An 11,382-nucleotide genomic window follows, 5' to 3' on the forward strand; every position below is an offset into this window, starting at 1 on the left:
AAAAACGAAGTTCCGTCGGTGTTGGGGGATTTAGCTCTGTTGGTTTTGGTGCTGACTGAAAGGTGGGTTTTGATCAATGTATTAGAGTTTTGTGTTTGTGTTTCTTTTCCCTCTCTGCAATAAAAAGAGGGTTTCAGCTTGTGTTTGTGTTTGTGTTTGGGTTTTGATAAAAGAATTGTTGTTGATGTTTGCAGAGTTTTTTTTGTTGATTTAGCATCTTCAGAAAATTTGCTCAGTTCTTCAATTACTAGTAAGTATCTCTCTCTATCTATTTCTCTCCCTTCTCTCTTTTCTCTTTGTTTCTGTACCTCTCTGTAACCGTTCTTTGATAAGCATATTTTTTCCTCACAAATCATTCAACAGCTCAATTAGTTTTATAATTACGATATCTAGTTGCTCTCTGGTGTTTTATGCTTTCATTTTTATTATTTATTCTTCTTGTTTAGAAGGGTGTGTACTATGTATCACCAAGTTTGTCAGCAACACATGTTGTTTCTCTTATCTATCTATCTAATCTTTTAACTTTTCCACATTGCTGTGGTTACGAATGCATATGTATCAAGGGTCCAAACTAATATAGAGTAAATTGCAATGTTCTTGTCATCCAAGTAATGCACTTGATGTTGATAGGGCCATTTAACATTCGTAAGTTGGAGTCATAAAAAAAAAAAAAAAAAAAAAAAAAAAAAAAAAAAAAAAAAAAACTCTTTCTCTTTTTCATGGGACCGCTTACATCTATTTTAGAAGAGAGAGATGCACCATCAAAACTGTAAAATAGTAAATTCAAAAATGGAATTTAAGAAATTAATGAATTTTATTTTAGAATTGATAAAGATAATGAACCATTTAAGATCATTGCTATTTCTCTTGAGGGTAGGATCCAATGATGGAATTGATTCAAATACTTCAAAAAACTTGAGCCAAAGTTTGTGCCAAAACCTTCAATGCTGCTAACCAACTCAGCATTTGGCATCTTTTATTAGATCTTACCCTTTCTAATTCTAGGGATATATTCCCCAATCAGATAATCCTCCTTCCTGTATATGATTTGTTTTTTTACTTGATTATCTTACAGTAGCATACCTAAGAGCATTAGCATTGGCAAATGCTAAAGCCAAATCTAGGAGAAATATAGCATTTTAAGCCTTAAAACTAACTGCATCAGTGAATTGTAAATGGCACTATTGCAAATTTTTTTGCAATAGTGCTACAGTGCAATTCTAAACATAGAATTGCACTGTAGCAACTATTGTCTCAGAAATAATATATTTTATACATGTTTTCCCCCCGAAACTTCTCTCTCATCACTACATTATGCGCGGGGACTTCTCACTCTATTCCCTCTCTGTTTCTCCATTTGGTCTCTCATCTCCAAAATTTCTCACTTCATCACCATCTCTGAAATTTCAGACTTCATCACCATTGCCGAAATTTCTCACCCATTTCCATCTCCGAAATTTCTCACCCGATTCACCCTCACCCATCTCAACCGATTCACCCTCACCCATTCATCCTCACCCATCTCCATCGCTGAAGCTTCACCCTCACCCATTCACCGATTCAACCTCACCTCACCCATTCACCGATTCACCCTCACCCATCTCAACCGATTCACCCTCACCCATTCTCAAGCGTTTTTGGGTTTGGTTCAGATTTTGCAAAAACGAAGTTCCGTCGGTGTTGGGGGATTTAGCTCCGTTGGTTTTGGTGCTGACTGAAAGGTGGGTTTTGATTAATATATTAGAGTTTTGTGTTTGTGTTTCTTTTCTCTCTCTGCAATAAAAAGAGGGTTTCAGCTTGTGTTTGTGTTTGTGTTTGGGTTTTGATAAAAGAATTGTTGTTGATGTTTGCAGAGTTTTTGTTGTTGATTTAGCATCTTCAGAAAATTTGCTCAGTTCTTCAATTACTAGTAAGTATCTCTCTCTATCTATTTCTCTCCCTTCTCTCTTTTCTCTTTGTTTCTGTACCCCTCTGTAACCGTTCTTTGATAAGCATATTTTTTCCTCACAAATCATTCAACAGCTCAATTAGTTTTATAATTACGATATCTAGTTGCTCTCTGGTGTTTTATGCTTTCATTTTTATTATTTATTCTTCTTGTTTAGAAGGGTGTGTACTATGTATCACCAAGTTTGTCAGCAACACATGTTGTTTCTCTTATCTATCTATCTAATCTTTTAACTTTTCCACATTGCTGTGGTTACGAATGCATATGTATCAAGGGTCCAAACTAATATAGAGTAAATTGCAATGTTCTTGTCATCCAAGTAATGCACTTGATGTTGATAGGGCCATTTAACATTCGTAAGTTGGAGTCATTTTCAAGGAGCCAAAATATGTGTTGACTTCCACAGATATTCTCCTATTGAATGAGATGAAAATATTAAATATGCATAGGCGGTTTCAGTAACCTAACAATTGAATTGTGAAGTAGTTACGATGTATAGTAAAGTCCTAGTGAGGATTTTAAGGGGAAATATGGTGATGACCTTACAGAAATGTTTGAACTCTGAACTGAAACAAGGTGAGGCATGAAATATAAATCCTTCATGAGCTGCTAAATTATGCAAAAAATAATGAAGGTATTATGCGCAGTGGTCAATTGCTAATTCTTTTGACACTGGAGGGTCTCATGAATAACAAATAACTTAGTGACAATTGAACATCAAATTAGTGAAGTCTTAGCAGAACCTCAATTAATTTTTTGGGGTCATTTTCAAAATTTATTCTAAAATGATCCTGAAAGAATTAACTAGCAAGTCATGGAAAATTCTATATCTGTAGTTTTCAAGTATCAAACAGTGTGCAATTTGGAGTTTTCAAGAGGAGGTTATGGCTATAGATAACTTTGAATTCTATTGCTTTTAGTGTGTCTTTTTGCTTTCCAAAGTGTATTTTCCAATTCCTAAGTCCTGTTAGTTGTGTTTGAATATTTGGTCAAGTCATTGGTATTTATTATGGCTTTTGCTAACAAGTGTCCTAATAAGTGGCCATATTTATTTGTGTTTTATTGTTTACAAAAGAGGTTCAAGGGAGTAAATTTTGTTGATGATATGAGGATTCTCCATAGAAGTTGCTAAACTTGTATTTTTCTGCATAGTCTCTTAATTTTTAGTTTCAACACCTTAGGATCTAGTCTTGAGCCCTTTTATGATCAATCTAATTCAGTTTCTCCAGGTGTTTTTGAATCATTGGATTGTCGTGCCTTACATATATTGTTTTGATTGGGAGTTGTCAACATATATTGTAGAATGTTGCTATATGTGAGAAGTTGCCACCAAAATATTATGATTAGCTTATACTGATTGTAAAGATACAAATAAGAATTGACTTCATATGCTAATTGACTTCATACACTAATTGTTTTAAGTTCCCTATTTAAAAGGGATGGCTAGGCAAGAAGACTATGAACAATATGGTAATTTCTTACAAGCTGATTCTGATTTTGTGGAGCCATTTTTAAGTGGGTCTCAAAATCCTTTAGTGCCCATCCATTCTTTACCAGAAGTTGAAATTGTCACCTCTAAACGTGGTGGCAACTTCAGTGTAGATGAGGACCTCCTCCTCATCTTTGCATGGCTTAACATTGGCATGGATGCTGTGCATGGTACTGAACAAAAGGGTGACAAATTTTGGACGAAAATTTGGGAATCATTTTGCAAGAACAATACTTACGGAACCACACGTTCTAGTACCTCCCTATCAAGTCGATGGGGAAATATTAATAGGGAGACAAGTAGGTTTGCTGGGTTCATGGCTAAAGTTGAAGCCCGAAATAGCAGTGGTGGAACTGACGAGGACAAGGTATAAATTATATTGCAATGGTGTCACAATATTAATTTCCTTTATAGTTTCAAGACTCTAATTATTTATTTATTTTTTTAAAACTTTAGTTGAAAGAGGCAAAGGAACTATATAAATCTACACCAAATCCTCAACACGGCAAAAAACTACCTTTTGTTTATGAACATTGTTGGGTTGCGTTGAAGAACCAACCAAAGTGGAGTGTGCCTAAGGAAAGATCAAAAAGGCACCTTCCAACTCCAAGTTCAATTGATCAAGTTGATAGTAATGATGATGACACAGTGGTACTAGAAAGACCAATTGGTAGAAAAGCCGAAAAGGCTAAGCGAAAGAGGGCAGATGGTGATAATGGTTTCGATAATTATTTGGCGAAAAAATTGCAGTATATTCAGGCATCACATGAACAAGACCAAGAGGCTCTTCGCATCAAAGCGGAAAAGCTTCGTCTTAAAACTATTAAGGAGGAGGGAAGAATAATGACCATGGATACAAGTGGCATGAATGACAAGGAAAGCCGTTATTTTGAAAATCTCAAGGATCAAATCCTTGCAAGACAAGTTGGAGTTGACCCAAGGAACATGTAGATGTCTTGTTGTAACCTTATTTTGGTAGTAAATTATTTTGGGGTTGGGTTTGGCATATGTAGATGCCATTTTGTAACTAGCCTTATTTTGGTAGTGGCTTATTTTAAGCATAGGTTTGGAACATATAGGTGATGTATTGTTCCAACTTGATCAATTGGCAGTAGGTTGTGCCTCTTATGTAATCACATCATTTTTGTTTATATGAAAAACTTATGTATTTTCTAGGGGTGTTTCTTTGGCTGTTTATGATAGTTAAGTTTGCTAGCTGTTTGTGTGGCTGTTTTACTACTATTTGTGTGGCTGTTTTACTGCTGTTTGTGTGGCTGTTTGGTGAGATTATAAGCACTATGTCATGTACCACTTATAATTTTTTTTTGGGTGTGGCTGTTTGAAAGGGAAGGGGAATTCATCTGTTTTTTGGCTTTCACACTTTCACACCAGCTGACACAGAAGGTAAATAATGTTGGATGTGCCAGCTATGTGGTGTGGTTAAGTTAACTTTGACCATTAATAAATGTTCCTTCTGGTAAATGAGTAAAGACTAGTAGAGAACATAAACTCATGGGTGTGCTAACAAATTTCTTTCTAACACTTTCTAATTTCTACTTGAGTTATAAATTAAGAAGTCCACTTATGTATTAACTTTGACCATTAATAAGGCAAGACATTCTGTTTTTGGGCCACTGGACTTATCCAGGAGTGCTTTCTTTGGTTACAATCTTTTGCTCAATGACATGTTAGGCTAGTTTCAAAGTCTTGTATTAGTTTAGTAGCCCATTTACCAACCTTTTCTATTACTGTAGGTGTGGACATGTGGATATAGAGGAAAACTCCACCCTGCCTGCATAGCTTGAGTCTTAATTCAATAAGAATCTGGTGTAGAATAAGGGGTTAAGCATGCTAGATTAGCATTTCAAAAAATAATGAATAGGATGTGCCAGGCACAATTAATAATGTCCCACTCAATTTATTTTTATCTCACCAAAATAAGCTTATATCAATCACACACTTTTTTTTTTTTTTTATTTAAAAAAACAATCACAATTCACAAAATTGGTTTTCAAAAGTGGTACATGACATAGGTGAATTGTTATTTTTTATACTGTAGTACTAATGCTAGATACTAAAAGAGGCACATAATGCTAGATACTAAAAGTGAGCATTAATTATTACATATTCATAATTCCTTATGCAATGGAGGAAGAAGTGTTTGTTAGAGATCTGTGGACTCATTAGATGGCACATGGATGTTGCCTTTAGACTTGGTGACAACTAAAGAACTGGGAGGTGGGGCTATTTTGGCAAATTCATTGGATTATTTTCATTAGAATGCTCTTGTAGAGCAAGGGAGCTTGTTAATATTATTAGAGATTTAATATTGGACATTTCCATTGAATTTAGTTGGTCCTTTGTGGTTTCCTTCAATTTAATTGTTCAGCTGCAACAATCTCTTAGCTGTGTCATGTGCCTTTTCTTCTTTCAGTTACCATTAGTTGCATTAATAGCATTAATTAGTTGTGGCCTATTGAACATACTCATATAGAAATTACTTCTTATTCCTCTTTTCGGTATACAAGAAGGGAAGGAATAGGTGATATGTCGTTTCTTATTAAATTATTACAATCGTACTATTGCATATGAGGGCACAGGTCCATGTATAATATGACTTTGAACAGTTTTAGTTGTTTCCTTGGAATGAGTCCATGCATTCCTGCTTGTTTTGTGCCACTGTCCCAGAGGAGGCATTATATGCACCCGTGTTTTCTCAATGTCAACTTACTACCTATAAAACAGGGCACTAGACTATTAATTGGCTTCGCTTGCCATGGTTTTGTGATTGTATTCTTCATGTTTATTCTTCAAATAAAGTATAAAACAGTAATAAAGCAAGAACACCAACCTATATAAAACCTTAAGCTCATAATAAGAATCTGTCAAAATCTGTTATGGGGTTGTTTTAAGTATGTTTTAAGCTATTTAAGTGTGTGTAATGTTTCTTGAAGTTTGTCTATGTGGCTGTTTTATGTCTGTTTTAGTGGCAGAATTTGTCAAAATCTGTTATGGGGCTGTTTTAAGTACGTTTTAAGCTATTTAAGTGAGATAATTTCCTGTTCAATAATAGTTGATAATTTCCTAACACTGTTGTCTTCAAGGTTGTCTCTATGGGTCGCTCTCTTTTTAAAAAGTTGCTTTTTGACGACTCGGACGAGGATGAGATAATGAGGCGAGTTCTTAAGGGTTCAAGAGTACAACGTAAACGTCGTCGGTATATCGAACGTGATCGTTTGGCAGGCCATAAAAGACTTTATCTCGACTACTTTGCCGACACACCAGTGTATCCTCCTAATTTATTTCGGAGGAGATTTCGGATGAGTCAGAATCTTTTTCTCCGTATTCAGCATAAGGTAGAGGCATATGAATCTTACTTTATCCAAAAAAGAGATAGTGCACAAAAATTGGGTTTATCTTCTCTTCAAAGATAACAGCTGCACTTAGGATGCTTGCGTATGGAGTTACAGCTGATTTTATGGATGAGTATTTGCGGATTGGAGAATCTACTGCAATGAAAAGTCTGAAAAAATTTGTTAAAGCGGTGGTTGATATTTTCTCCAAGGAATACTTGAGGTCCCCAAACAACGAAGACATTGCTAGACTTTTAGCCAATGGGGAAAGACGTGGATTTCCAGGGATGCTAGGGAGCATTGATTGCATGCATTGGAAATGGAAAAATTGTCCGGTTGCATGGAAAGGTCAGTACTCTGGTCACATTCGTGAGCCAACCATTGTTTTGGAAGCAGTAGCATCATTTGATCTTTGGATATGGCATGCATTTTTTGGGTTACTTGGGTCAAATAATGACATTAATGTATTAGAACGGTCTCCTATATTTTCTGAGCTTGAACAAGGACGTGCTCCTGCAGTTAATTACTCAATCAATGGTCATGAGTATACAATGGGTTACTACCTTGCCGATGGCATATATCCGAAGTGGTCAACATTCGTTAAAACAATTCCATCTCCACAAGGACACAAAAACAAATTATTTGCAAAAGCCCAAGAGGCGAATAGGAAGGATGTAGAGCGTGCATTTGGAGTGCTTCAAGCAAGATTTGCAATTGTGCGTGGACCTGCAAGATTTTTCCATAGTGAAACGCTTCAAGACATCATGAAAGCGTGTGTAATTCTTCATAATATGATCGTTGAGGATGAGCGAGATGTAAATGAAGTGGTGGAATTAGATTATGAGCAAATTGATGACAATCCTACTATACAACTGTCACGAGAGAACACAAATACATTTACGGAGTTCATTGAAACCCATCAATGTATTCGAGACCATAAAAATCATTTTCAACTCCAATCAGACCTCATTGAGCATTTATGGCAATTACAAGGGGAGTTGTAGGAACTTGGTAAGTGTGTGAGAAATGTATCTATTATGAAAGCTGTTTTTGTGTTGCTCATTTCCTTGTATGAATATTATTGTGAATTCTTTTCATTTCTGGTTTGTAGGTACCAACACTTGGGATAGATTTGAACTTTGTATCCACAAGCGTGTTATCGACCTGTTTAGCTCCCCAGATGTTGTTAAGCAGATTACCTCCATTACGATTGAGCCTGGTGGGGAGGTGGAAGTAACTATTGCTGACTCTTAAACATGGCAGTTAGTTTGTTGTATGAACACTGGGTTACAAAGGATTGAGTTTGTTGTATGAACATTTGTTGGTATGGCAGTTAGTAACTATTGCTGACACTTGTTGTATGAACACTTGGATTACCTCAACACTTGGGTTTTTTATTGTCATTATTCAGTTGTGATGTTTGAATGTTACAAAGGCTGTGATATGTTTGAAAGGCTGTTAAAGAGAAGAGAGTTTTTTTATTGTCTTATGTTGAATGTTACAAAGGCTGTGAATGTACAAAGGCTGTGAATGTTATTCATTATTCAGATGAGAAAAGTTGGGCTATTGATGCTAAATGAGAAGGGATTGATTTGGTGTGCTGGGGTTTCAGGTTTGATATTGAATAATGACAAAAGTTGGCTATTGATGCTAAAGTGGGAAGGGATTGATTGGGTGTTGCTGGGTTTTCGGGTTTGATATTTTGATTGGGATGCATATGTGTTGGATATTTGGGTGAATTATATAAGTTTTGTTGTGAATTATATCAGTGAAACTATTGTTGCAGAACCCAGCAATAACACAGGTATCAATTGGGGCACATTCTGCAGGGAGTTCTTCTTGTGTGTGAGAGCTTTGAAAGCTGTATTTTTAAACATCTGAGTAGAGATTTTAATGCTGTTGCGCATGAGCTAGCTCAATTTGCGCTTAGAACTGGGACTTCTTGCATGTGGAACGGGATACTCCATCTGTGTGTCTAGGCTAGTTCAAAAGGATCTTTTGGCGTTGGTATAGCTTCTGTTGTATTTGTTGATTGCTATGGCCTTTTTCTCTTGTGTATTCCTTGTTGGCTTTTATGTTATAAAGTTTCCACTTCAAAAAGAAAAAAAAAAAAAACAAAAAAAAAAGAACCCAGCAAAATGTGACCGTTGGAAATCATAGGTAAGCTGAAAAAACTGAAAAAAAGTGACAGTTAAGAAAGAAATAATAAAAAAAAGATCAAAAATAATATTTTAATAAAAATAGAGTTTTGGGATGCTAAAAGTATTGTAAAATGGTATGGTATAATGATAAAGTGAGGTTTTGGAACGGTAAAATAGAGTAGCATTAGCATTTTCCAATGCTAATGCTCTAAGGACCTATACTTCTTTTACCAACAATTTCATTATTAAAATCCAAGCTTGCATAGATGACCACATGGTTTTTTATTTTATTTTTATTCATACAAAACAATTATTTTAATATCACAAATTTTATTACAATATTTTTTATAACTATCCTATGTGACTAATTGTAAGTAGCTGATTGTATATCACTTTTATATAAATTCATCATTTTTTTTTTCACCGTTCACATAAAATTTTTATCATATATGATTAATTGTAACTAGCCCTTCTGATATTTTTACATAAATTCACAATTTTTCCTTTTCAACCGTGATCATAAAATTTTGTAAGAAATGGTGTGGGCCTACCTTTTTTGAAGAAAAAAAAAGGTGCATATTTTGTTACGGCAACATGAACTCTTATCACAATCACATCAATTCACTGAAATTAAAAAGTAAACATAGTCAAAGCTAGAGTGCTGGCCCTGCTGGGTGCATCATGCACAGTGGTAATAAATTATACATGAAATACATATTTAGTAATAAATTTTAATTAAAAAAAAAACAAATTACAAAGTTTTTAGAAGAAAAAAAAATATGGGCTGGGCCTGGGCCCATGGGCCCTATATACTATAATATTCTAGTCCAGTTCACCACACTATAGCACCCATTCAGCTCAGCTCATGTTTCCAGAATCTTTCTTACTTCTTCTTTCTTCTTCAACCTCCACAACACAAAAATCCCATTTTTTTTTTTAATTTTTTAATCAAAATCGAAAAAACCCAAATTTTGTTTTTGATTTTGGGAAGATGGGTATCATAAAGAGTAACTTTTCGTTCATAGTAGGGACGGTGTGTGGAATATACATAGCTCAAAACTACGACGTTCCGAACATCAGGAAGCTCGCCCACGATGCCCTCTACAAGGCCAAGCTCGTCGAAGAGAAGTACCGGAAGCCCAAAACCAAGGCCCACTACGACGACGACGACGTCGACGACGGCTAGGATCCGACCCGACCCGACTCCGTTTTGCCAAAATCCAACCAGGTCTTCAAGATAAAATCATAAAACTCTTGTACTTTGAATTCTAGAAGAATACAGTGAACTTTTTTTTTTTTTGGAATTCAGTTATTGATTGCGAAATTGTGTAAATTTCAGTTTTTTGAATTATCAATAAGTCCCTCTCTCTCTCTCTCTCTCGCACAAAAAAGTGATGCTGATGAAAATTGCAGAAACCCGCACCGAAGAAAAAGCAATATGATCATAGATCGAACCAGGTCCGTTCATTTGCTTATTCATTCTCAAATTTTCGTTTATTTACTCCACAATTAAATCAAAAAATTTCAGAGATTCAGAGATAAAGTTTTTGACTTTTTCAACTTCTAATAGTGACATCTGCAAGGGAATTTCATAAGGGATTTCTTAGAGGTCGCTAGCTAGGTGCAGACTCGTAGGCATTGTAGTATTCAATGAGTTTTCAACAAAGTTGTAGACAGGTGTTTGACCAGCAGGCTATGTTCAAGCGTATTAAAGGATTCATCAAATTGAGAAAAGCATATGATGATGAATGTGCCATCTGTCGGGTATGATTTGGTCTTTTACTGTTTACCTTTTAGTTATTATTCATGCCTCAATGTTGAACTCGGCTAATTACAGGAACCTATGGCCAAGTCTAAAAAGCTGCACTGCAAACGTCTTTTTCATCTTGCATGCTTGAGAGGATTTTAAAACAAAATAATTATAAAACTCAGACTATATTATTAGTTAGACGACATTTTAAATTAATTTAATTTTTAACGAATCGAGTTTTTTAGACTCGATTTTACTGTGTAAAATTGCACTGGAAGTCGAGTGTCTTACACCCGAGTTTGGAACTCAAGTTCTCTGGACTCGATTTCCAATGAACAAAATCGAGTCTTCTAGACTTGATTTGTCTAGAAACCAAATTAGTTTAAAACGTTGTTTAACTAATAATATAATATGAGTTTTATAGTTATTTTCTTAAAAAATCCTGCTTGAGATCTTGGTATAATTCATGCTTTTTCTGATTTTACATCTTTTGGTTTTGAACCCTATGGAAGGTGGTCCTTGGAGGTTTGTTTCCGAGTTTTATGTCATTGTAGTTTCTCTTGCCTGCCTTGAAATAAGAACCTTGCTTCCTCTAACTGAAAAAGCATACAAATTGGCTTTGGAGTCCACTTAGATTACGGAAATCTTGTTCTCTTTTGTCTTGTCAGTAGTGCAGCCTTCTTCAAGCAATATATATGAAT

General features: G+C 35.3%; 3 protein-coding genes across 5 annotated transcripts; all 3 read left to right on the forward strand.

Moving 5' to 3' along the window:
* Positions 1-3,387: 3,387 nt before the first annotated feature.
* LOC112040230 (glutathione S-transferase T3) lies at positions 3,388-4,388 on the forward strand. Its single transcript, XM_065783163.1, has 2 exons — positions 3,388-3,804; positions 3,894-4,388. The coding sequence occupies exons 1-2, from the start codon at positions 3,388-3,390 to the stop codon at positions 4,386-4,388; spliced, it is 912 nt and encodes a 303-aa protein (XP_065639235.1).
* Positions 4,389-6,550: 2,162 nt separating this feature from the next.
* On the forward strand, positions 6,551-8,639 carry LOC112040229 (uncharacterized). Its single transcript, XM_065783164.1, has 5 exons — positions 6,551-6,793; positions 6,868-7,714; positions 7,902-8,023; positions 8,339-8,482; positions 8,577-8,639. The coding sequence occupies exons 1-5, from the start codon at positions 6,551-6,553 to the stop codon at positions 8,637-8,639; spliced, it is 1,419 nt and encodes a 472-aa protein (XP_065639236.1).
* Positions 8,640-9,763: 1,124 nt separating this feature from the next.
* LOC112012893 (uncharacterized) lies at positions 9,764-11,104 on the forward strand. Of its 3 annotated transcripts, XM_065783157.1 has the most exons (4): positions 9,764-10,159; positions 10,271-10,389; positions 10,502-10,695; positions 10,769-11,104. In XM_065783157.1, exon 1 carries the CDS (start codon positions 9,923-9,925, stop codon positions 10,115-10,117), a length of 195 nt encoding a protein of 64 aa, XP_065639229.1. In that variant the 5' UTR covers positions 9,764-9,922; the 3' UTR covers positions 10,118-10,159; positions 10,271-10,389; positions 10,502-10,695; positions 10,769-11,104. The 3 variants fall into 3 exon arrangements, with proteins under 3 accessions (XP_065639229.1, XP_065639228.1, XP_065639230.1); XM_065783156.1 differs by having other exon boundaries at positions 10,502-11,104; XM_065783158.1 differs by having other exon boundaries at positions 10,345-10,389; positions 10,502-11,104.
* The last annotated feature ends 278 nt before the right edge of the window (positions 11,105-11,382 follow it).

The sequence above is a fragment of the Quercus suber genome, unplaced genomic scaffold (assembly GCF_002906115.3).
Source record: "Quercus suber isolate HL8 unplaced genomic scaffold, Cork oak 2.0 scaffold_330, whole genome shotgun sequence".
NCBI classification, from domain to species: domain Eukaryota; kingdom Viridiplantae; phylum Streptophyta; class Magnoliopsida; order Fagales; family Fagaceae; genus Quercus; species Quercus suber.

Bases quoted from the DNA above. Each gene is read 5' to 3' on its own strand.
- LOC112040230 (XM_065783163.1), top strand. From the start codon at position 3,388: ATGGCTAGGCAAGAAGACTATGAACAATATGGTAATTTCTTACAAGCT. The intron at 3,805-3,893 runs GTATAAATTATA...TTAAAACTTTAG, and splicing joins GTGGAACTGACGAGGACAAG to TTGAAAGAGGCAAAGGAACT.
- LOC112040229 (XM_065783164.1), top strand. From the start codon at position 6,551: ATGGGTCGCTCTCTTTTTAAAAAGTTGCTTTTTGACGACTCGGACGAG. The intron at 8,024-8,338 runs GTAACTATTGCT...TTCATTATTCAG, and splicing joins AGCCTGGTGGGGAGGTGGAA to ATGAGAAAAGTTGGGCTATT. The intron at 8,483-8,576 runs GTTTGATATTTT...CTATTGTTGCAG, and splicing joins GGGTGTTGCTGGGTTTTCGG to AACCCAGCAATAACACAGGT.
- LOC112012893 (XM_065783156.1), top strand. From the start codon at position 9,923: ATGGGTATCATAAAGAGTAACTTTTCGTTCATAGTAGGGACGGTGTGT.